General features: G+C 42.4%; 1 protein-coding gene across 1 annotated transcript in view; it reads left to right on the forward strand.

Moving 5' to 3' along the window:
- Positions 1 to 24,099, forward strand: part of LOC109971935 (titin-like) — a 244,463-nt gene that overhangs the window by 9,754 nt on the left and 210,610 nt on the right. Inside the window, 29 exon segments of the mRNA XM_020620505.1 lie at positions 260 to 319; positions 757 to 1,015; positions 1,973 to 2,052; positions 2,130 to 2,356; positions 3,034 to 3,176; positions 3,308 to 3,456; positions 3,561 to 3,788; positions 4,547 to 4,788; positions 5,243 to 5,475; positions 5,564 to 5,728; positions 5,856 to 6,024; positions 6,129 to 7,825; positions 7,920 to 8,201; positions 8,287 to 8,553; positions 11,944 to 12,216; positions 12,326 to 12,589; positions 12,669 to 12,929; positions 14,070 to 14,330; positions 14,755 to 15,018; positions 15,526 to 15,786; positions 16,101 to 16,361; positions 17,783 to 18,008; positions 18,010 to 18,032; positions 18,495 to 18,639; positions 18,757 to 18,925; positions 19,229 to 19,460; positions 20,421 to 20,705; positions 20,794 to 20,919; positions 21,416 to 21,621. Coding sequence (XP_020476161.1) covers positions 260 to 319; positions 757 to 1,015; positions 1,973 to 2,052; positions 2,130 to 2,356; positions 3,034 to 3,176; positions 3,308 to 3,456; positions 3,561 to 3,788; positions 4,547 to 4,788; positions 5,243 to 5,475; positions 5,564 to 5,728; positions 5,856 to 6,024; positions 6,129 to 7,825; positions 7,920 to 8,201; positions 8,287 to 8,553; positions 11,944 to 12,216; positions 12,326 to 12,589; positions 12,669 to 12,929; positions 14,070 to 14,330; positions 14,755 to 15,018; positions 15,526 to 15,786; positions 16,101 to 16,361; positions 17,783 to 18,008; positions 18,010 to 18,032; positions 18,495 to 18,639; positions 18,757 to 18,925; positions 19,229 to 19,460; positions 20,421 to 20,705; positions 20,794 to 20,919; positions 21,416 to 21,621 — 7,458 coding nt within the window.

Raw genomic sequence — 24,099 nt, forward strand, 5'->3', positions numbered from 1 at the left:
CCCCGCTGTTGTCTTCACTTCACCTCCCCAGTTTAACTCCCTCCTGACTGTAATGCAGCAGCCCCTCACCCGCCTCATGAAGATTCCTCCTCTTCCTCTTCCTCTTCTTCTTCCTGTCCTCTCTCTTGATCCCTCCATCCTTTCTGCCAGGCTTTATCTGTGCTAACTGGCTTCCACCCTTCCATCCTCACAGAGTGCCACCAGTCAGGCTGTTATTTTCTGCATTTAATGTTTGACTTGTGTTGCCCTTTGTCCTCAGGAAGCAGCTACAGTGCCCACAAGAGCACCGGAGCCTGTTGTTCCCCCCACTCTAATTGTGGTGAGTACCTATCCACTTCCTGCTTCCCTCCTTCATAATATAACTACTGTCATAATAAATAAGTAGGAACCTGTGCTGAGGGTGTTGCCTTTAACTTGGGGTGATGTTCTGTGGATGGCAGCATTGGTTGTTCACTGCTTTGGTCCAGACCGAAATATTCCAACAACGATTTCTTGGATTTCCATGAAATTTTGTATAAACGTTCCTGTTCCCCAGAGGACAAATCCCATTGACTGTGGTGGTCCCCTGACTTTTCATCACCATAACATTTATGCATTTGATTTAAATATCAAAACTATTTGGTAGATTATTTTGACTGATACTTTAACTACATGAAGCCGATAATACAGTACCTGTGTAAATTTGCTTGTCTGGCAGAGTTTTATCAGGACTAAAGCTTTTCCAGCTGTCTGAATGTGTCTCTGTTGTCTGTTCAGGGCTTGAAAAACCTGACGGTGACGGAGGGTGAATCAGTGACCCTGGAGTGCCAGATCAGCGGCCACCCCACTCCCGTCATCATGTGGCTCAGAGAGGACTACAAGATTGAGAGCTCCATCGACTTCCAAATCAGCTATGAGAACAGCATCGCCCGGCTGGTGATCCGCGAGGCGTTTGCTGAAGACAGTGGCCGTTTCACCTGCACCGCCACCAGCGAGGCAGGAACCATCAGCACCTCCTGCTACCTGCTCGTCAAAGGTAGTAGTGGCAGCATAATGAACAAAGGATTTGAGTTGTAGTAACCCAGTTAAATACATGACAGGTAACTTCATTGTTCATGTTGGCACTTTTAATTGAGTTTAGTTTTGACAAAATGCGTTTCCTTATTTTAGTCATTGTTTTACTGAAATCTAATACATCTTCCAAACATCCTGAGGCTTCAGCTGTTTCCACCTTCAGTGTGTAAATGTACTTATCTGCTGTTTAGGCAAGCAGCTCGTAGGTTTGATAACATTAATACGGTACAGTCATATTCCTTCAACAAACAGAGAGGCATAGAGATGGTAAACTCTCCTTATGACCAGTAACTTAAAATCACACAGTTGCCAATTGAAAGTATTATAGTATTTTGCCTGAGCTATTGTGTTGCTGCTTCTTTAGTTTTCAGTGGGACTGTAGCTAGATTGAGTCCTTATGTCAGTCCAATTGTTCCTTCTAGGGCCAGTTGCCTTAGCTAATGTTACTGACAGACACAGAACAAAAGATCAAATGCAAAAATCTTCTTTTTACGGGGACAACTAAGAACATTCGTTAAATTTTCAAGAGTTGTCTTTATTTCATCAAAAATCCAAAATATTTGTAATTTTTTTTGTTAGGGCCTACATATTAAACTGCAATTGTAACCTTTTTAAAAAGCAAAGTTTTAAACTTGCTTGAGTCTGCAGATCTTTACAGTGTAGTTTTATGTTAGCAGTGGGCAAGAGCAGTGCTGCCACAGCATAGCTCTTCAGGGAGGTGGTGTAAGCTTCCTAAAACTGCGATAGTACAGTGGTTAAATAGTGACAGGAAAGTAAGTCTCACCATTTGCCTATTCGCATGTTCCTGTTGTAGCCCATGAAATGTGAGAGACTTTTGAAAAAATGTGTTTGTAGCTGTGATTTGAAAACACATCTTCAAATTTGATGCAGAATTATTTCAAATTTTACTCTTTTGTAGTTTCAGAAGAAATTGAGGTCAAAGAGGACGTGACTGTCACTGAGGTTGGAATCACAAAAGAGAAAATGTGAGTTGTGAGAGTTTAATACATATGTCGTCACCCAGCAGTCCTAGTCACTGTAAACCACTGTAAAAATCACATGTTCCATAGATGTAGTTTTTGGCTGAACCTTTGGTTCTCTTCAGCATTTCTGTCAAGACTAGGGAGCAGGCAGTGGCAGAGGTGAGCATAGGAGAGCCTGCTGCCCCCTTCTTCATCAAGAAGCCCACCATTCAGAGGTTGGTGGAAGGAGGAAGTGTTGTCTTCGAATGCCAGGTCGGTGGAAACCCGAAACCTCACGTCATCTGGAAGAAGAGCGGCGTACCACTCATTACTGGATATAGGTACAAATCTCCCAGCAGTTTCAGTTTTCACTTCACATCTTGTCATCCTGTTGTTGTTGCCATCTTAAAACCCTTTCATAGCCTGGTTCCAGGTTCAGGTTTGGTCTCGTGACACAGGGTCCCTGTCAGTCGATTTCCCAGTTAGCAAACCAGTTATTTTTGGACAGAACTGAAAATTGTCATGTTATCAAGCTCTGTATGATCTCAGTGCTCATTATACAGCTATAATAAACGGCAAATGCATCCAAAAACAAAATTCTGTATGATTCTTTTATAGGACACAGTGTATTATCAATTTTCAATTAGAGCTGCAACAATTAGTCAAATAAACCATTAGCTGAAATAAACCAACAACTGTTTTGATAATCATTGGGCCTGAAGTATTGTTTTATGCAGAAATGCCAGATGTTCTCGAGTTCCAGCTCCTCCGTTGTGGGGATTTGATGCTCTTCTCTGCTATACGTGCTTGTAAATTCAATATATTTGGCTTAGGAATTGTTAGTTGCAGCCTCAATTTTAACGGATTGTGACTAATGATGAGCAAAATAAAATCCACTCTTTGCAGAAAATGGTGAACAAGAAGACAGAGTCAGTCATCGGGTTTAGATTAATCTCTTTTTCGTGTTTCTTGAGCTCCTTGTTTACAGGTCACTGTATTTTTTATTTTTTGCCATCAGATACAAAGTTGCCTACAAGAGGGAGACAGGAGAATGCAGACTGGAGATCTCCATGACTTTTGCTGATGATGCTGGAGAGTACTCCATATTTGCCAAGAATCCACATGGAGAAGCCTCAGCCTCCACCAGCCTGCTGGAGGAAGGTACCAACAATCTTTTGTTTCTCCATCTGGTGACTTCAGAAGGCTTCTCGTATTTATGAAACCTTTTAAATGTATTAAGGAAGGTTTTGTTGGACCAGTGCCTCACAGTGTTTCTGCAACTACGTTCACAGGCGAATATGAAGCCTACCTGAAACAGTATGACTTAATGTATAAGACTGAAGTGACGACGACAGTGGTTCAGGAGCCCTCTGTGGTCGTGAGTCAGTATGAGCTGGAGCAGAGGAGAGTGACGGCCCCCGTGAGCTATGTCTCAGAAACGGTACTTTTTTTCTAAAGACCTATAGTTCTGTGATAACATGGTTCCATAGAAGTTGCAATTCTCAGTTCATATTTAACTCAAACATAAAAAATGTTTTTTTGCAGGAATTCCTTATTTCAGCCTTTGAAGAGAGGATCATCCAAGAGATTGAGCTCCGTATCATGAGGATCACCTACAGAGAGCTGGTGACGGAGGATGGAGAGCTGATAGTGACTGTAGCAGATGAAGAGGCCGTGCAGCCGGCCTTTGACACATCTGTCAAAAGCTACAGAATCATGGAAGGAATGGGCGTCACTTTCCACTGCAAGATGGCTGGAAATCCACTGCCAAAAGTACTGCATTTAAAATATTGCCAAATATCATCTAAATGTAAACTTCTTGTCTAAACTATAGCTAATCAGAGTTTTTCAAATTTTATCAGCAAGATTAAGACATGCATGTTTTTTGCCTCTCTGGCTCCCACTGTTTATTTTTTCACTGCCCCTGCAGGCTTGATTAAATGACTGTCGTTAATAGATGCCCTAATTGTTGTTCTGATATTAGTAATTAATATTAGTAAGTTACTGTACATCTAGCTCTGCATAATGCCTTGCTCTCTGACAGTTACTTAGCCAATTTTGCAGTCACAGAATCTGTCAGGAATCTTTTTACTTGGGTATAAGTGAGCTTTTCTTACATTTGAAGTCCGACCTAGGCACAGAAGCCACAGCATTTCATATCCACATAGTTTTCAAGTGATTGTCCCCATTTAAATTTAAATGCCTATTTCATATGGTTCTAATGTTTCCATTTGTGGTGTGTTTACAAAATGTGCTGGGACTCTCATTCACCAGATTACAAGAAAACTACAAAAACTATCTAGTACACAGTAAAATAGAGTTTTAGCTTTAAGGACAAATTATTTTCAAGTCTCCAGTTTTTATCAGCAGATGTCGGGATTATTGTGTATTTGCTTACATTACATATGTTTCTTTCTGTATTGGAAACAGTATTTCTGCTAAAGGAAGCTTAAAATCCTAACCCTGTGTAGGGCCTGATACAGTGAAGTTAGATTGATGTACAAAAACTAATTTTGGTCTTCTTCTGCCAGATTGCTTGGTACAAAGATGGCCAGCGCATCAGACCTGGTGGCCGTTATCAGATGGAGGTTCTTCAGGATGGACGAGCCAGCCTTCGTCTGACTGTGGTGCTACCAGAGGATGAGGGTGTGTACACCGCCTTTGCCACCAACATGAAGGGAAATGCTGTCAGCTCTGGGAAACTCTATGTGGAGCCATCTGGAGCTGTGGCACCTCAGAGATACCCACCACAGCCAGCAGTGCCGAGAATCAGGTAATGTTTACTGTGCTCAACAGCTTCCACACACAAACATCAGATGTCCTCAGATGCAGGTTATTGGTGTTTGAGAGGCAAAAGTTAAAGTGGTTATTGTCAGTATTTTTATAATGGCAATGGACTGAATGACTGTCTGTACTGTGACAAGGGCTGCTAAATTAGATGATCTCTGTACAGACTTATCACCAGAGTTTGCAGCTCTCTTTCAGCTCTGTGTTTTGATTTCCTATCCCACTACCTTGCTGTTCACTCTTGCCGCTGTCACAGCACTGATTTTGTGAGATAGCAACAAAGGTGGAAAAAGCAACCATTCACTACAACAGACAGGCATAAACCTGTACACTACCCACTACATGCTCAGCACCAAACAGCAGACCACAGTTAGTGACTAGCCCAATTCTTAACCATTACCACATCATATTGATACTGACAACTCTACTCCTTTCTCTAGCTCCACATCTCCTCGTTCTCTAAGCCGCTCACCTTCCCGGTCTCCCAGCCGTTCTCCTGGACGCTCTCCTGCCCGCAGGCTTGATGAGACCGACGAGGCTCAGCTGGAAAGACTCTACAAGCCTGTGTTTGTCATGAAGCCTTCCTCAGTAAAATGCTCTGAGGGACAAACTGCCAGGTTCGACTTGAAGGTTGTTGGCAGACCTATGCCCGACACATACTGGTTCCACAATGGTAAGAAAAACAAGCTTCAACAAATTCTAGAAATGCAACTTGTATCTGTAGCTTCTGCCTTTTGTAAAACTGTTGATACTTTTCCCAGGACAACAAGTGGTTAGTGACTACACCCACAAGATAGTAATTAAAGAGGACGGTACCCAGTCCCTGATCATTGTCCCAGCCCTGCCACAAGACTCTGGAGAGTGGACAGTTGTCGCTCAGAACAGAGCTGGGCGGACCTCTGTCTCTGTAAATCTTAATGTTGACGGTAAGTCTGCATCACTGATTAATAACACTAGATCAGATTATTTTCTTTCAGCTTTGTAAAAAGTGTCTATAATTAAATCCTACCTTGTTCTTCATCATTTCTTTATTCTTTATTTCACCGTTCCCAGCTCGAGAAAGCCTGGCACGCCCTCAGTTTATTGAGAAGCTGAAGAACATCAGTGTAAAGCAGGGCACTCTGGTTGAGCTGGCTGTCAGAGCCATTGGAAACCCCCTGCCTGATATTGTCTGGCTGAAAAACAGTGACATTGTCACTCCACACAAGCACCCACATATCAAGTAGGTTTTTTATTTAAATTTTAACAATTCTAATCCTATGAAACAGCTATGTAAAACTTAAGAATAGTGAATAAAATGTCCTGATTGATATTTTGTTTTTTCAGAATTGAAGGAACCAGAGGAGAGGCCAAATTCCAGATTCCGTCAGCAGCTGGCTCAGACAGTGCCTGGTACACAGCTACAGCCATTAACAAGGCTGGTAGAGACACCACTCGCTGTAGAGTCAATGTTGAGGTGGACTTCACTGCCCCTCAACCAGAGAGGAAGCTCATTATTCCCAAAGGGACATACAAGGCCAAGGAGATTGCAGCTCCTGAGTTGGAGCCTCTACATGTGCGATATGGTCAAGAGCAGTGGGAGGAGGGTGACCTTTATGACAAAGAGAAGCAACAGAAACCAGTGTTCAAGAAAAAGCTGACCTCTATCAGAATGAAACGCTTTGGTCCAGCTCATTTCGAGTGCAGACTAACTCCTATTGGCGACCCCACCATGGTAGTGGAGTGGCTCCATGATGGTAAACCTCTGGAAGCTGCAAACAGGTTGCGCATGGTCAATGAATTTGGCTACTGCAGCCTTGACTATGAAGTTGCTTATGCTAGAGACAGTGGTGTCATCACTTGCAGAGCCGTAAACAAGTTTGGAATTGACCAGACCTCAGCCACCCTGATTGTCAAGGATGAGAAAGGCCTTGTTGAGGAATCTCAGCTTCCTGAGGGCAGGAAGGGTGCACACAGAATTGATGAGATCGAGCGCATGGCTCATGAAAGAGGACCTGCTGGAGTCAGCGCTGATGAGGAAGCTGAAAAGACCAAACCTGAAATTGTCCTGCTTCCCGAATCAGCCAGGGTGCTGGAAGGCGACATTGCCCGATTCCGCTGCAGAGTGACGGGTTATCCAGCACCTAAAGTTAATTGGTACCTCAACGGACAACTTATCCGCAAAAGCAAGAGATACAGACTTCGATATGATGGTATTTACTATTTAGAGATTGTTGACATCAAGTTCTATGACTCAGGAGAGGTCAGGGTGGTTGCAGACAATCCTTTGGGCACAGCTGAGCACACTGTAAAGCTGGAGATCCAACAGAAGGAGGACTTTAGATCTGTCTTGCGTCGTGCTCCAGAACCAAAAGCTGCAGAGCCTGCACCTGAGTCCGGCAGAGTTGATTTTGATGTTGTGAAAGTTGACCGACCTGGTGAGACTGCACAGGATAGGGAGGTTGTTCAGCTGCGTAAGACACAGAGAATTGTTCATGAGAAAACCTCAGAGGAGTCAGAAGAGCTCAAGAGCAAGTTCAAGCGTAGGACAGAAGAAGGTTTCTATGAGTCCATCTCTGCTGTAGAGTTCAAGTCTCACAAGAGGGATGACTCTTATGAGGATCTCCTGAGGAAGACTAAGGAGGAGTTGCTTCATCACATAAAAGAGAAAGAAGAAGCTGAGAAGAAGAAGTTGGAGGAACAGGGCAAAGTTACCATACCAACAATCAAACCAGAGAGAATTCAGCTCTCCCCCAGCATGGAAGCGCCTAAGATCCTGGAACGCATCACTAGCAAGACTGTTGCTCCCTTGGATGAGGTTCGTTTCCGAATCAGAGTCGTTGGCCGACCAGAACCTGAGTGCCAGTGGTTCAAAAATGGCATTCAGCTGGAAAAGTCTGATCGTATTTACTGGTACTGGCCTGAGGACCATGTGTGTGAGCTGGTGATCCGAGATGTCACAGCAGAGGATTCTGCTAGCATAATGGTTAAAGCCATGAATGTTGCTGGGGAATCCTCAAGCCATGCCTTCCTGCTTGTGCAAGGTATGGCTATTTTAAACCAGATTCCTCAAGTAACATTATCATTGTCTGTGTCCCGATTTACTTCAAAGTCTCATGTCATGTTTTCTTATTGTAGCCAAGGCAGCAGTTAATTTTACACAAAATCTGGAGGATGTCAGTGCCAATGAGAAGGACACCATGGTAACCTTTGAGTGTGAAACCAGTGAACCTTTTGTCAAAGTCAGATGGCTCAAGAACAACATGGAGATCTTTTCTGGAGACAAATATAGAATGCATTCAGACAGGAAGGTACACTTCCTGTCTGTGCTGACGATTGAAATGACGGATGATGCCGAATACACCTGTGTGCTTGCAGATGACGAGAATGTCAGAACGAGTGCAAGGCTCCATGTAGAAGGTAATCTTTATACCCAGAATCTTCACATATCCTGTGTTATTTGGGGCTTGTTTGGGTGCAGTGGCAAGTAATGGTTCTTGTGCAGGTGCTGCCCTGGAGATCATTCAACATATGGAGAATATTGAGGTACCAGAGACCTATGTTGGAGAGTTTGAGGTTGAGCTGTCTCGTGAGGATGCTGAGGGCAGCTGGTTCTTCAAAGACAAGGAGCTCTCTCCCAGCAGTAAATATGGCATGTCCTCCCGCCGAGGAAGACACACCCTGTGTATCAAGGATGTCAGGAAAGAGGACCAGGGAAAATATACCTTTGTATGTGGAGAGCTAAGGACCAGTGCCTCACTCAAGATGAAATGTAAGCATCAAGTACTATATGTGTTGCCACTGGTTTCAAAAAGTTCTTCCCCTCTGTAACCATGAGGTTTTTGTAAACGGTATTCTCAGGGTTTTTCAGCAGGCATTTTACTGACAGTTTGTCAGTACTCTGAGTTCTTGCTCATATTGGTCCAAAAGTTAATTAATAGGGAGCCCTAGGAGGAGCCAGTATCAAATGCCAGCCTGAATAAGTCGGTTTTCAGATGGGAATGATAAACCCTAATAACAGAAATTAACAGGCTATCAGGGGAAAGGCTATTCCTCAGTTTGGGAGCTTCTACCATAAATGCCTGATTGCCAGTAGATTTAAGCCTGGATCAAGGAACAACCAGTAAGGAGAGATTAGAAGATCTAAGAGACCTCTGCAGCATGTAAGAGGGTAAATGCTCAGAAATATAAGACGGCGCTAAACAGTGCAATGCCTTAGAAACAAATAACAAAATCTTAAAAATGATCCCAGAATGAATGGGAAGCCAAAATGGGTTATATGATTTTGTTTCTGAGAATTATTTAGAAAGTGAGTAGCAGCATTCTGAACTAACTCAACAGTGAGAAACCTCCCAAAGTACAGCCTGTTACAATAATCAAGACAAGAATTAATAAATGTATGAATAGCTTTCTCAAAATCATGAAAAAACAGGAAGTGTTTTAGATAGCAACTTTAGGTGAAAAAAGCTCGCTTTAACTACCGTGTTGATCTGTTTATCCATCTTAAGTGCACTTCCTAGGATTACCCCATGGTTCTTTACCTGTGGATCCAGGTAAGAAGCTAGGGGACCCAGATCAGATTGGGATAGGCCACCTCTCGTTAAAGTGCCCATAGCTGCTCAGTTTGCACGTTTCTAGCTATTTACAGTAATAGTAAATCCATAACTCCAAATAGTTTGTAACTGTTTCAGAATCAGAGAGCCAAAAAGCCTCTTCCTTAAAACGAAAGGACAGTTCGTGAAGTGGACAGCACAATGAACTGTGATGGCATTAATTAATATGAATGTCTCCTCCATAGATAGCTAAACAACGGTATATATACCAATGAAAAGAGATGCGTAACACTCTAAACAAAGCGGGTAATTGAGAAACCTCATATTTTAACTGGCATAATGCAGACATAGTAACTTCTCCAGCCTTACAACAGTTCTCTCTAATGTTACAGAAACAAGGCATTAACAGACATGCAGCTTGTGTTTTTTAAACTTACCGTTAAGTCCCACTGAGTATTGGAAACATTGCTCCCTTTCAAGTATCTCCAAGGTCGGTAAATCCAACTGGTGGTTACTGCATCTTCTCCCATGACCACATACAGTCTCAAAGCAGTGAAATTAATTCCAGCAGGTAGTGTAGCGCTGACAATAACATCATAGATTGTTAAACTACAACACATCACATGCAGCAGACACACTGGCCTCAAGCAGTCAAAACAAACAGGTACTGTGCTCCAGGCGAATCTAGCGTTGATGAGCTGATCAGTCAAGATTGCGGGGGAGCTTCACCAGTCAGCTGCTTGTAGGTTAGATTCGGTCAGGTAAAACAGCGGGTCCCTGTACAGGAACATTCCCAGACATGCAGTAACATCAGGCCTTGTATTTTTATCCAAATTCTCTGGTCACAGTGCAGCAGCAGGAGGGAAAGTATATTCACAAAACCGGGCGCATTTGAAAAATTCCACCTTTACAATTCAAGATTCAAGATTTTATTTGCCATTTATGAATAAACAGTCTAGGCGCATAGGAATTCTTGTGCAGTTCTCCTTTGGAGTCGGGTAAGGAGTCAGAAGCCAGAAATGGCACTGTGGATGTCAGGCAAGCTCACATGAATGCATACTGGCCTGGATTTATGCCCATTCAAGGAAATCCTTAAACTATCATGTATTACCTTATTTTGTTAGAAAAAAGTCTCACAAGCGAGAGTGTGCGAGACATGTATAAATCGAGTCGTTTCTGCATAGAAATACTAGAGCATGCGTACACCGCATTTTTTTAAGCTTTAGGCCACGTCTAAGATGAGAATTCACCATTGTAACATTGTAGATAAGTCAGAAAACAAGGAAAAGCGCTATGGGCTCTTTTAATGTGCAGAAAGACAACCATGTTTTTATATCACTCAGACAATACAACAAAGATGATAATGAAAGACTTCCTACCCAGTAATCGACATATAGATTTGAATGTCATTGGCGTAACAGTGGAATGACAACTCATAGATGGACCCCAACCAAACCAGATACAAAGAAAATAAAAACCAGCACAAGAATGGAGCCTTAGGGAAACCCACACATGAGCAGAGCACCAGATGAATGGAAATTCTCAATGTAAACTGAAAAACTTCAATTAGAAAGATATGACACAAACAATTCAAGGGCCAGACCATGGCTACCCACACACATATAGAAACAGGACAGCAGGATGTTATGAATCACAGCATCAAAAGCAGCAGAGAAATCAAGCAAAACAGTGCAGTCACCCCCAGTCCATAGCACACAGAAGGTCATTTGAGACTTAATAAAGCTGCTTCTGTACTATGACAGGATTTAAAACCAGATTGGAATTTTTAAAAGATGTCATTAAACCAAGTCTCAGTCACCATCATAACAAACCTGAAAAAATCATTAGCAATAAAAGTCTTATTTGTTAACGATCTAGCATCAACTAGGGCCATTTTGAGGGTAGGTAGCTTGTTGATAACCAAAGACGAACAGTCTAACTGATTCAGATTCAATGGAATGACACCTCTCCTGTCAGGCTGTTGGGTCCGACAGGAAGGAATTGGCTGAGGCTGACCTGCAGCCATATGACGCAACCATCTGTAGCAGTCCACTGAGGGGTACTCTCTGCACAGTGCTGAGCCATAGGTGAAAAAACAAGGAGCAGCCATGTTTAGTTGGGCCAGGAAGGCTTTAAGCCAAGCTGCCCTTCCACCTCTCCTTCCCCATCTTTGTCTCAATCTCTAATGGGGAAAGACCCCAGGAAAGTGGTGGAGGCTAACAGGAACAGCTGACAGCAGTGGTGGTGGGTAATGTGAGTATCTCCAGGGGTAAAAAACAAGCAGTTTTCCCATCAAAGTCCTAATGTTAAGATGGGAAAGCTTATCGTACACTACCTCAGGCCAAGCATTAAGAGCAGGAAGAGACAGGAACAACACCAGCAGCTGACACACAGAGCCTAGATGGCAAGCCAGAGACACCGGTGCCATCTTGTACCTTGGAGACAATTTTTTGGGGCTAGTAAATCACTTTCAATACACTGACTGAGTAAATGAGCTGTCATACTCAGTGTGGTGGTAGTAGTTCTACATTCCATTGCGTGTTGTGTTGTAGTCATTGGTAGTGTAATGGTAGTGTACTGTGATGATAATGGGAATTCTCTACCTTTAGTGCGCCCAGTGACCCTGATGCAGCCCCTGACTGACCTCACAGTCTGTGAGGGTGACATTGCTCAGCTGGAGGTCAAGTTCTCACAGGAGAATGTTGAGGGCATCTGGAGGAAGAATGGCCAGACTCTCTTGGCTTCAGACCGTGTCCACATTGTGATCGACAAACAGGTTCACAAGTTGCTTGTGGAGAATGTCAGCAAAGAAGATGCTGCCTCCTACTCTTTTGAGGTTCCTGCCCAGTACATCTCCACCACATGCAGACTCAACGTTCAAAGTAAGAGCCACAATAAGAATCAGATCTAAATTGTACCCAACCCTAACCATCACTAGAACACTTTGGAGCCTTACATCTTTGATGACCATCTTATTGTTCTACCTTACAGCTATTGAAATAGTGGTGCCACTCAAGGATGTGTCGGCCATTGAAGGCACCAAGGTTGTTCTGGAGGCCAAAATCTCAGCTCAGGACATCATCTCAGTCAAATGGTACCACAACGATAAACTCCTGATGCCCAATGATCGAATCCAGATGGTGGCAAAGGGAGCCAAGCAGCGTCTGGTTTTCAACAGGGCTTTTGCCTCTGATGATGGGCACTACAAACTGGTGGTTGGAAAGATCAGCACCAGCTGCAACCTGACTGTTGAAAGTAAGATGGTTTTAATTTCATGAAACTGATTGTGGGTCCAGTCCAGTCCTATGTTCTAAACATGCTGTTGTTTTTACAGAGATACACATTGTGAAGCACATGGAGGACAAAGTGTGCTCAGAGTCCCAGAACGTCACCTTTAATGTGGAAGTTTCTCACCCTGGTATTGACCCAGTATGGATATTCAGAAAGCAGCAGATCAAGCCTGGACCCAAATACAAGCTGCAGTCCAAGGGCAAGGCTCACTCTCTGATTGTCACTGACGCCATGAAGGATGAGGAGGGCGAGTACACGTTCCATGCTGGTGAAAAGACATCCAGCGCCAAGCTTACTGTTTCTGGTACGTCTAAACCCTTTAAAGGATTATTGAGCTGTACATTCAAATGACATTTTCAAGAACCACTGAGCAAACAGTAGATATATGAATCTGTGCATTTCAGTTGTTTGGTTTGCATCAATAGGCTACAGCAGGGTGATTGTGTTCAACAGTACATAAAATAATGGGTCTTTATTTTTCACATTGACTATGACTATGTACGGAGCCCCTGAGGGGGCCATGTGGTAGAAAAATAATATTAAGGTGAGAATTTGTACTGTTTGCTAAACTGAGCGCGTGGATTGCTAAGACATGCACATGGATTGGCTACATGGATTACTAAACAGCTAATGACAGCAGCACACAGACTGTCACTGGCTGTTTCACATGATCCACCTTGTTTGTTATTGTATTAGAGGATTCTTTGGGCCATTAACAGCCAAACCCAAAGTATATCCACATATCTCATTCCAAGATCAAAATAAAACCTGAAATCAAACACACACATGCACAAAATTTCTACCCACATGCAAAACACATAGGAGCCCAGGTACAATGTGCTCCATATGACATAGGCTAATAGGCTACATCCTATCTGGTTTAGTAATCCCTGCACCCGATTTAGTAATCATGCCCACTGTTTAGCAATCTGTGCATGTGGTTTAGCTCTTGCGTTTAAGACAAGTTCGCATGGATTCTCACCTATTTTTTTTTCTACCACATGACCCCTCAGGGGCACCATAACTATGCCTTGACTTGGAAGTTTGCATTAATTCAGATCTTTCTTTTTATCTGAATGCTGTTATTTTAAAAAGTAAGCCAATGTATGGGTATTTTAATAGGTGTTTTAACATCGTCTTTTTCCTTAAAAAACTGCAAAAACCTTTTGAGATAATGATATTAATATGCCACGCTATATTTAGAATAATGGCAATACTGTTGCTGTCAACCAAGTCCCATCTGTCCACAAAGTTTAAGAATCTGCATATTTAAAATAACCACTTTATATTCATTATTGTGAAGAATATGAAATGGCTACGTACGAGTATCTTAATTGGCTGTTCTAAATGCCAGAAGTAAATTAAATTTACTGGGTTCACATTCATTTTAATTAGTTCATTTGAAGCAGTAACGTGTATGTATATACGTGTATGCTGCCACCAGGTGGAGCCATTACACGGCCACTGCAGGATGTGACGGTGGCTGAGTCTCAAACTGCTGAGCTGGAGTGTGAAGTCGCCAACGCTGACGCTGAGGGCAAGTGGCTGAAGGAGGGTCACCCTGTGAACTTCAATGAGAACGTGGTGAGCCAGGTGAAGGGAGCCGTCAGGCGTCTCATTGTCGTCATCACCAGACCGCAGGACGTTGGAGAGTACACCTACCAGGTGGCCACTTCCAAAACCACTGCTAACCTCAGGGTGGAGTGTAAGTACAACTTCTCACTGTACAACTTCAGTGTCTGTGTGCAGTAGTATTTCAAGGTGGCATGCCTGGTTACAAAGCAATAGTTGTTTTTAAATTTAGCATTAATTAATCTAATTAATGAATGAATTAATATGGAATAGCAAAAATATCCATTTTACAATTTCTCTTGTTAATCCAACCCCAGGTTTAGACCTGAAATCAAACACACACATGCACAAAATTTCTACCCACATGCAAAACACATAGGAGCCCAGGTACAATGTGCTGCTTTACTCACTGACATTTCTTCTAGCACTACCCTTAGGAGAAATTTTACATTATTAGCTGCACTAGTGACAGGGCTCAAAAAGTTAAGCTTTATGCTGCCTTGTGGATTTCTATTATAGTGCACAGTAATACTGTTTCCTTTGTTTTTAACTTGCAGCGGTGAAAATCAAGAGAACTCTGAGGAACCAGACTGTGACAGAGACCCAGGAGGCAGTCTTCACACTGGAGCTCACCCACCCTGATGTGAAAGGATCCCAGTGGATCAAAAACGGTGTGGAGCTGCAGAACAGTGACAAGTATGAGATCACCTCGGAAGGCACGGTCCACACTCTGAAGGTCAAGAACTGCAACGCACAGGATGAGTCTGTCTATTCCTTCAAACTGGGAAGATTGTCCGCAACTGCCAGACTCAATGTAGAGAGTGAGTATCAGGGATTTCCTGTAAAATTAAAAACTCTGGAGTCTCTGCAGGTCCAGCTTGGTTCATTTCTGCTGACTTTGTGTGTACTCATTTTGTCTTTGTTTAGAAGCTTTACATTGTCACGAACACAGCTATAAGGACTTCTGTTTTTTTCAGCTTCAAGTATAGAGCTGCCCATAATGTGACCTGTAAAATATTCACAACTCACAGGTTAAAAAATTCACCACAAAAACAGGTTGTGGTTTACAGACGTATGAAATACTATGAGAAAGCTTGACATCAGCACTTTCAGGGTCTAGTACTGTTGATATTACTATAACTAAAAGATGTGTGCTCACCAATGAACGGGCAGGCCCCAGAGTGGAACGACCTAATTCTGCCCCATAATTCATTATCACAAAGTCTGTTCACACTATTCGGTATTGTCAGCTCGCAGCTAAATGTTTACTCTTTAGCATTTCCCTGTACTGAAATGTGATGCCTTTTATGTGCTACTTGTTTCTGCAGCAATCAAGATCGTGAAGAAGATAAAGGATGTGACATCACTGTTGGACAACACTGTCTCCTTTGAGATGAGCCTCTCACATGACAACGTTCCTGTCAGGTGGCTGTTTAAAGGTGTGGAGCTGAAGTCGAGTGACAAGTGTAAGATTCTGTCAGAGAGGAAAGCGCACAGACTGATCCTGCAGAATGTCGACAGTAGCAATGAAGGAGAGTACACGGCTGTGGTCGGACACCTGCAGTGCAGCGCCGTGCTCATTGTGGAGGGTACGCCACACTTTAATACACATTACTTCATCATCAAGTGATGAAAAGGTTACAATAAATCTGTTTAGAAATAGAAGATTATCAGAAGACACATGATTATGAAATTTTTCCTGCAAAGCAAATTTTGTAAAATCTTTTTCGTTTGTGTCCGCAAATGGGTGAATGGACAACTAGTATGAGTGCTCTGAGTGTGCGTCAGTCCGTTTACTGTTACATGAGAATAGTAGAGATTTGTGCTGTGTCAGCTCCAACATTTCTGGTAATTCATTAAATTTCCTACAGCCCTCATTATTTTTTGTATTGGTCTGTTGCAGCTCTGCGAGTAACCAAACCCATGAAGAGCGTGGTGGTCCCAGAGACTCATGTGGCCACGTTTGAGTGTGAAGTTTCTCACTTCAACGTGCCATCCACCTGGCTGAAGGACGGCGTGGAGATTGAGATGAGCGAGAAGTTCAGGATCGTGGTTCAAGGAAAACTCCACCAGCTGAAGATCATGAACACCAGCAGAAATGACTCTGCAGAGTACACCTTCGTCTGCGGGAACGACCGAGTCTCTGCCACGCTCACCGTTAACCGTAAGACCACGTTCACTTCAAAGCCACTTAAGTCACAACAAGGTCGAGGCTCAGATTAAGGGACGTGCCCATACAGCCAGGCAGTCAGACTTTCCTGGAAAGTTCCCTCAAATCCTTTCTAATGTTGGTAAAGTTTCAGTGGGATTCTCGTGTTGGTTCAAGGAGCAGAAAGAAAGAACTAATCATAATTTAATAATATAAAATTAAAACCCTTGTATTATCACCAAAAAACAAATCTGTCAAAAGTAGTAGTTTGTTTTACTGCTGACTGATCATGTACAATGATTGTAGCACTAACTAGAGATGCACCAATACCACTTTTTTCCAGAGTGAATATGAGTACTCACCGATACTGAGTACCAAGGCAAGCACTTAATACTAATACACTGTTTCTACTATAAAAACTATAATTACCATAAAAGTGCGGTGCCTTTAGAGACAGTTTTTATTTTCGTGAGATTTATTCTAGGAGGCTGTGCCGATTCCCTTACAGCTGTTTGTGATAACAAACGCAGCGTTGCCACTGTTCCTACTGAGGGTGACATGTAACTGACTGAATGTCTGTAGCCTCCTGTACAACAGACTGCAGTACAGTGGGTTTTAACCTGTGAAATCAGTTCATGACCCCGTGACTTTAAACTGGCTGCTCTCTGTGGACACAGAGGAGCGGCACTTTAGGGTTCAGCTCATGTTCATACACAGGGCTCATCAGACTCCGCCACTAACCGCATAAAATTGTTTTTCTTCTTGTTCACAACACGTCACTACAGCCAGCAGAACGAAGAGCGCGTGGTTTAGTGGGTGAACAGGACCGGGTGGTTTGACCGCAGGGAGTTTGTTGTTGTGTTCTGTCATTTTGATTATTTACTTTCTCCATTACCTTTGGATTTTGGTGCACATATTGAGCGCTGTCATTGCAGTAAAATACTAGTTATTGTACCTCATCGTCTTGCCTGCTACATATGCGTGTGCACTTCCAGACACACTGTACCGGTGTGTTCGCAAGCACATCTCCCCCTCCCCCCCGTCACAGAAACACAGAGAAGCCGAGCTTGCAGTTGGTTTTACTGTTGTCACTTGTCTTAAAATATCCTAGAACCACTGAAATGTCCTCTCCATATTCGAGCAACCTGCTCCGTCAGCACGAGGTTAATGTAATGCTGCCATTAAAGGAGTTTATGGTAATACATTCACATATTTTATTTTCAATTTCAAAATAAAATGCACAAACAATTATAAAACTGAAAACATATTAAAAGCCTAAAAATACACAGAAAGCCATGTAAATGCTATATCTGTGGTTTAACTCGGGTAAAACCTGGTTTTGTTTTTTGTCTCTGAAAGGCAGCTGACTGAGTAAATGTTTTCAGACGGGTTCATAGTATTTTTGTATTTCACCTGACCTGCACTTTCCTCTCCAGCCGTCCTGATCACCTCCATGCTGAAAGACCTGAACGCTCAGGAGAGAGACACCATCACCTTCGAGGTCACTGTCAACTACGAGGGCATCACCTACAAATGGCTGAAGAACGGCGTGGAGGTGAAGTCATCAGACAGATGTCACTTCCGCAGCCGGCAGCTCACGCACTCGCTCACCATCCGAAACGTTCACTTCGGAGATGGAGGAGAATACCAGTTTGTTGCCGGCCACTGCTAATCTGTTTGTTGAAGGTAAAGTCATGGTGTGCATGCTTACTGTGAACAAGCTCTTTAGAGAGGTCTGTAAAATCTGGAATTAAAAATCAGACAAACCTGGGCAGTGTGCGGTCATTGAAAATGTATTCTGATATATGTTCTTCACACAAAATGAGCCAAGGCCATTTTTTGAGTCAGGAAAAATAATTTCTTGTATCTTTTTTCTTTAGATAAAAAGTGAAAACGGGTGTTATTTACCCGAACAGAGCACAAGTTGAAACAAAACAATGAGCAAAAGGCAAATTTACATTAAGAAGAAAAAAGTCAGACCCTAGAAGCAGTTGGTTTGTCAAATGCAAATGAATCACTCTCCAGGGAAAAACAAAGCAGCATTTTAAGCTCAACAAAATATTTTCATACCTGCTTTTTAGCTGTGCATTTTCATATTGAGTTTAAATAACTCTTTATATGGCTCACCTCAACTTCTTTTGCTTTCAGCTCGCGTGGTTGAATTCACCAAGAAAATCAGGGACATAAAGATCACAGAGAAAAAGAAGGCCATTTTTGAATGCGAGGTTTCTGAGCCAAACATCCAGGTGATGTGGATGAAGGATGGTCAGGAGCTGGACATGTCAGAGGAAAGGTATGTCAGCGTTCATTTAACATCGCTTCCTGTGGTTAGCTTTTCAGCGCTTACATGAGCAGATGCATTTTAAAACGCTACACAGGAGCTGAAAGTTGCATTCTGTGCTGCTCACAGGTACGTTGTGACAGCAGAGAAGTATGTTCACCGTCTGATGATTCAGACAGTTCGAATGTCTGATGCTGGAGAGTATTCAGTGGTGGCTGGATCAAGTGTCTCCAAGGCCCACCTGACCGTGGAGGGTCGCGACATCCGCATCTCCGAACCTGCCGAGCGGATTATCACGGTGAGATAGACTTCGGTTTTAGCCAGGATTACCAATATGCAGCTTTTAAAGTTGATTCACTCTTTTAAAGTATACTGAACTTGGAAAACATGCCCAGCTCATTATGTTTTAGAATAAAATCTGGACTAACTTTAAAGTGACAGAGACTGAAGATTAAAACTTGTTATTATACACTCATCAAGATATCTGCAGGTTGTGGAAAGTTTTAAAAAGTTCCCTCAGTAAAGTTTTAAAAAGTCTCAAAGATATTTTGTTTTCAGATGAGGAAACCAGAACTCTAAAAGATGCCTTCCTCTCTCATAGGTCTTGGAGAAGCATAGGGCAACCTTTGAGTTCGAGGTAAACGAAGATGACGTGGAGGGTCGCTGGCTGAGGAACGGCGTGGAGATCCAGTTCTCGGTGGAGGAGAGGTTCAGCTATGCCACAATCAGGAAGCTCCATCGCCTCACCATCTCCGAGACCTACAGGAGTGATGCCGGGGAGTATACCTTCATCGCCGGCAAAAACAGAAGCACCATGCGCCTCCGGGTCAACAGTAAGTCCTGTAGGAAGATGAATACCTCAGATTTAACACAGGGATCGTATCAAAAGCTGGTTCATAGTTGGAGAACTCCATCTTACTGTTTCATTTTTCTGGATAAACTACCACATGTCACACTGTGATTTCCAGCTGCATGATAATGATCTGATTAGTAAAACCCCACCATCTGTACATTCACCCACATTTGCACCTACACTACATTACAGAAAACAAAGCTCCAATATTAACATTGCATCAAGCAGTAAATTACCTGTGTATACTACACACACACACACACACAATGTTTAGAACAATTAAAATCAACTGACCATAACAATCTCAGTTTATCTGATATTGGAAAAAAGAAAACAAATAAATAATAAAGCTATTTTACTTATTTATTTTTCAGGCTTGTCTTCAAAAACCGTGACTGTAGTTATTTTGGTCAGACAGTTTTCAGTGTAGCCTGTAATTTAAACAGTTTCATATTTATGCAGTATTTCCCAGTTTCGCTTTAGGGCATTGGTGTTACAGCGTTTGAAAGGAAAGGAGCCTTTGTCATTCGGTTCATCAGCCTGCATGTTAATGAAGCAAAAGTGCACATTACTTAGTTGCAAAGTGAACTGCTGGAAAAATGAGTGCGCTCAATGAATGTTGTTCTTTTAGCACGTTTGTGCACAACACTGGTTTTGCCCATATGAATATTTTCTTTTTTATTTGGGCTTTGGACTGACAGTCACATAAAATGACACTTGAGGATTTCATTGTGGAACAGGTGATAGGCACTTTTCACAATTTGCTGACATTTTATAGGCCAAACAATTAAACAGCCAATCAGTCAATAAATGGTAGAATAACTGATAATGACAACCACTACATTATTAATTTCACTTAAGTTAAAAAGTTAGGCTTTAATGTGATGCCCCTTGTCCTCTGTCCTGGCTTACCAAATTGTTTATTTTCTGTCTCGTTCAGTTCCAGAGCCTCCTCAGATCCTCCGCCACATGGAGCCCCAGTCGGTGGAGGCCGGTAAACCGGTTCGCTTCTCAGTGGCAGTGAGCGGCGTTCCTCATCCTCAGGTCTCCTGGTACAAAAACTCTCAGGCTCTGTCCCCAGGCTTCAAATGCAAGTTCCTTCGTGATGGTTACGAGCACACGTTGCTGCTGATCGAAGTCTTCCCGGAGGATGCTGCTATCTACAACTGCGAGGCTAAGAATGACTACGGCACTGCCACAAGCACCGCGACACTCAATGTGGAAGGTACAACATGATGTTTTATCTATGCAAAGATGAAGATGTTTCAGATCAAACTAGGATGTGTGTAGATTCAGGGTTGTGTGTCTTGTAGTGTCAGAGGTGGTTTCTCCGGACTCGGCAGCTATCATCGCTCCTCCTGTCATCATCTCACCCATCTCCAGCACCTCGGCCCATGAGGGACAACCAGCTCGCTTCCAATGCAGAGTCCACGGAGACGGTAAGAAAACTAAAACGGTGCTTGAGGAGGCAGCCCCCCTTTGAGTTTCAGCTCATGGTTTAGTGCTGCAAGTTGGAGTTTTGGACACCTGTCGTTTCAGAAGTAAAAATGAAATCTGGTTTTATCCCGGGCACTGCTGGGGACTGACAACAGTAAACTCTCCTGGTTAAATTGTCAGAGCAAAATATAAACAACTGTGTTAGAAGATATCTTCTTCTTTAACAAAAAAAGTTGATGACACAGGAAGCCTTTAGATATAAAACCTGGAGGAGAGACGGTCACCTACAGTAGGTGCATTTCAGTCAGAAACTTACAGAGCCTAAAATGCTGACCAAGACTCAAAAAACATGAGGTTAGAAACAATATAAATAATTAAAGCTGGTGGTCAGAGCATAAATGAATGATGCAGTGTTTGTTGTGTCATTGCTATAATTGTTGTAATCACAAGCTCCATCCTGCCATCAATAACTTCCTTTTTCCTTTATCCTCTGTACAGATGTGAAGATCAACTGGTTTTACAAAGAGAAGGAGATCAAGCAGTCAGATTTCTTCAGGATGTCTCAGTTTGATGACACCTGTCAGCTAGAGATCTCCAGGGTTTACCCGGAGGATGAAGGCGAGTACACCTGCCTGGCCACAAACAACGCAGGGACTGCATCCTGCTCTGCGACTCTTATTCTGGATGGTAAGTCCACAAATGCTGTTTTTACCCCTGCACTGGGTGTAAACTTTAAAAGAAGAGAGAATGTAAAAGTCAGTAACAGAAGCCAACAGCAGCCATGGTTACTAGTCATTTTCATTACACTGTCAGTTATCATCTCAATACATGAAATACTATCTCTGGATCTTCACTTCTTTGTTTTCTGGAGGTAACAAATGCTGCACATATTTGTTTTTTTGTTTTATTTTTTATTTTTTCTACTGACAACACATCTTCCAAATTCCAAATAAAAATGTTGTCAGAGCATTTATTTACAGAAAATAACATGCTGATGTAATAAAAAAGATGCAGTGTTTGTAGATCTCAAATAATGCAAAGAAAACAATTTCTAAATCATTTTTAAGCTACATGATGCAAATGTTTTAATTAAAGAAGAATTCAGAAATCCATATTTGGTGGAATACCCCTGATTTGCCATTACAGCATGCTCTCCACCAGTCGTTCACATCACTGCTGAGTGCAAAATAACATGGGAGTACAGTAGGAGTGGGCAACATGGAAAAAATACTCTGGATTTTCATTTCTTACTGTGGTATCAGTAAGGTATAGTATCGATATCAATGCACTTCATAAATTATTTATCACAGGCTAACTGATAAAAACATATGTGCACCCAGTAAAACTAATAGCAACCATGGCCACTGTTAGCGTTCATAGTGATGGCTGTTGTAGTGTATGCACATATGTACCATTGCATATGCTTTCATACTTGGTTATGTTTTAATGAAAAAGGAAAGTAATGTGGATCATTTATTTATGACCTTCACAGTCACCAGATTTCAACCTGCCTGCACACGTCTGTTTGGCTTTGAACTGAAGTGTTAGACTAGTATAAAAACACCAAATGAAAGAATAACTTTAAATTTCCTTTTTCTTTACCTATGACATGTGATCACAGTGCTGCTCTTTTTTTCTTTACTGAAACATAATCATCCCAGTCAGCAGCAGTTCAGCAGTTTGAAGGTGAAAAGATACATTAAATTTTAAATAAGCATGGCAAATTGAGCTATGTGAAGTCTTGGTTCATGTCAGTAATAAACTGCACATTATTAAGAGTTACATTGTTTATTCAGTGTAGTGAATGTGTTGCATGCACAAATTTAAATGTTCTAATATGAAATAATGTCAGTTAATAGTTGCTATTTATAACTCCAAATATTCTACAGCCATAGATAACTGGCACCTGGACACAGACTTTGTGTCTTTGTGAGTGTTTTAGTAACTGATCTGTCCACCAGACAGACAATTTTAAATTGAAAAACTGTGCTGACTGGGATGAAGTTAAATCAAATAAAGTACATGCACACATAAATGAACATGCTTCCTTTCAGGGCAAAAACAAACAGTGGACAGTCCTGCAGAGACTCAGTGGCACATCTCCACCAGCCTCACCAGTCTAAAGAAATGTTCCATTGGCCAAAAGCCAGTTTTTATCCAGCCAATCACAGGCTGCACAGTGCCACACGGGGAGGTAGCCCGCTTTCATGCATGTGTGTCAGGCCTGCCAAAGCCAGAGATAAGCTGGTTCCACAACCGGCAGCCAATTCATCCCACCAAGAACGTGGTGTTTCATTTCGATGAGGTGACGAACATCGCCATGCTCATCATAGTCGATGCTTTCTCTGAGCACGCAGGGCAATACACCTGCACGGCAGTCAATAATGCTGGAGAGGCCGCATGCTCGGCCACCCTTACCATTACCCAAGAAGAAGAAGAAGGTAACCTCTGGCTATGTAGGCTGCAGACAGATTCAACTGAAACCACCTGTTTCTCTTCCTGCAAGATTAATTCACCCTTCTCTAGCACATGTAAAGGGATGTCCTGAACCAGTCTGCAAAGTCAGTGTCAGATCAATTAGTGTGTACTTTTAAGGCAATTAAAACCATTATTTAGACATGAAAACCTAATTGAAATTAAAAATCTCTTTTTCTGCTGTGTTATGGTTAAGACAGACCCCAGTACACGAGTCTAATGTAAACACAAAACATGCTGCAAAGTCAGTATTAACGTGGAAGATTTTGTCCTAAAACTCAACATTTATGAAAAACCCTTAGAAAAAAATCAACTGGACTTAGATTTCTAGATTGAAGATGTTTCACCCCTCATCCAAGAGGCTTCATCAGTTCTGACTGACTGGTGTTGAGCCGAAGATATTTATCCCCCTCTGTGGTGTTTCAGTCCTTTGAAGGCCAACAATGTCCTTTAACGACTGAGTCATTGCAGCCCAGTATCGGTGAGAGTCGTTGCTTAGTTTCATCAGTGTACAAGTCGTTACACTCCTGACTACACTTAATTGCATACACCACATCACTCTGTTTATGTCTGGGTGTTTTGTCCTTCGGGTGGACCAGTCTCTGCCACAGGGTGTTCCCTGGTTTAAAATTAACTGGGATATTGTGGTTGCGAAAGATCCTTTTTAACTTCTCTGATAAACAGCCACAAAAGGGATGACCGTGTTC

Source organism: Monopterus albus, unplaced genomic scaffold, assembly GCF_001952655.1.
Source record: "Monopterus albus unplaced genomic scaffold, M_albus_1.0 scaffold239.1, whole genome shotgun sequence".
Taxonomy (NCBI): Eukaryota; Metazoa; Chordata; class Actinopteri; order Synbranchiformes; family Synbranchidae; genus Monopterus; species Monopterus albus.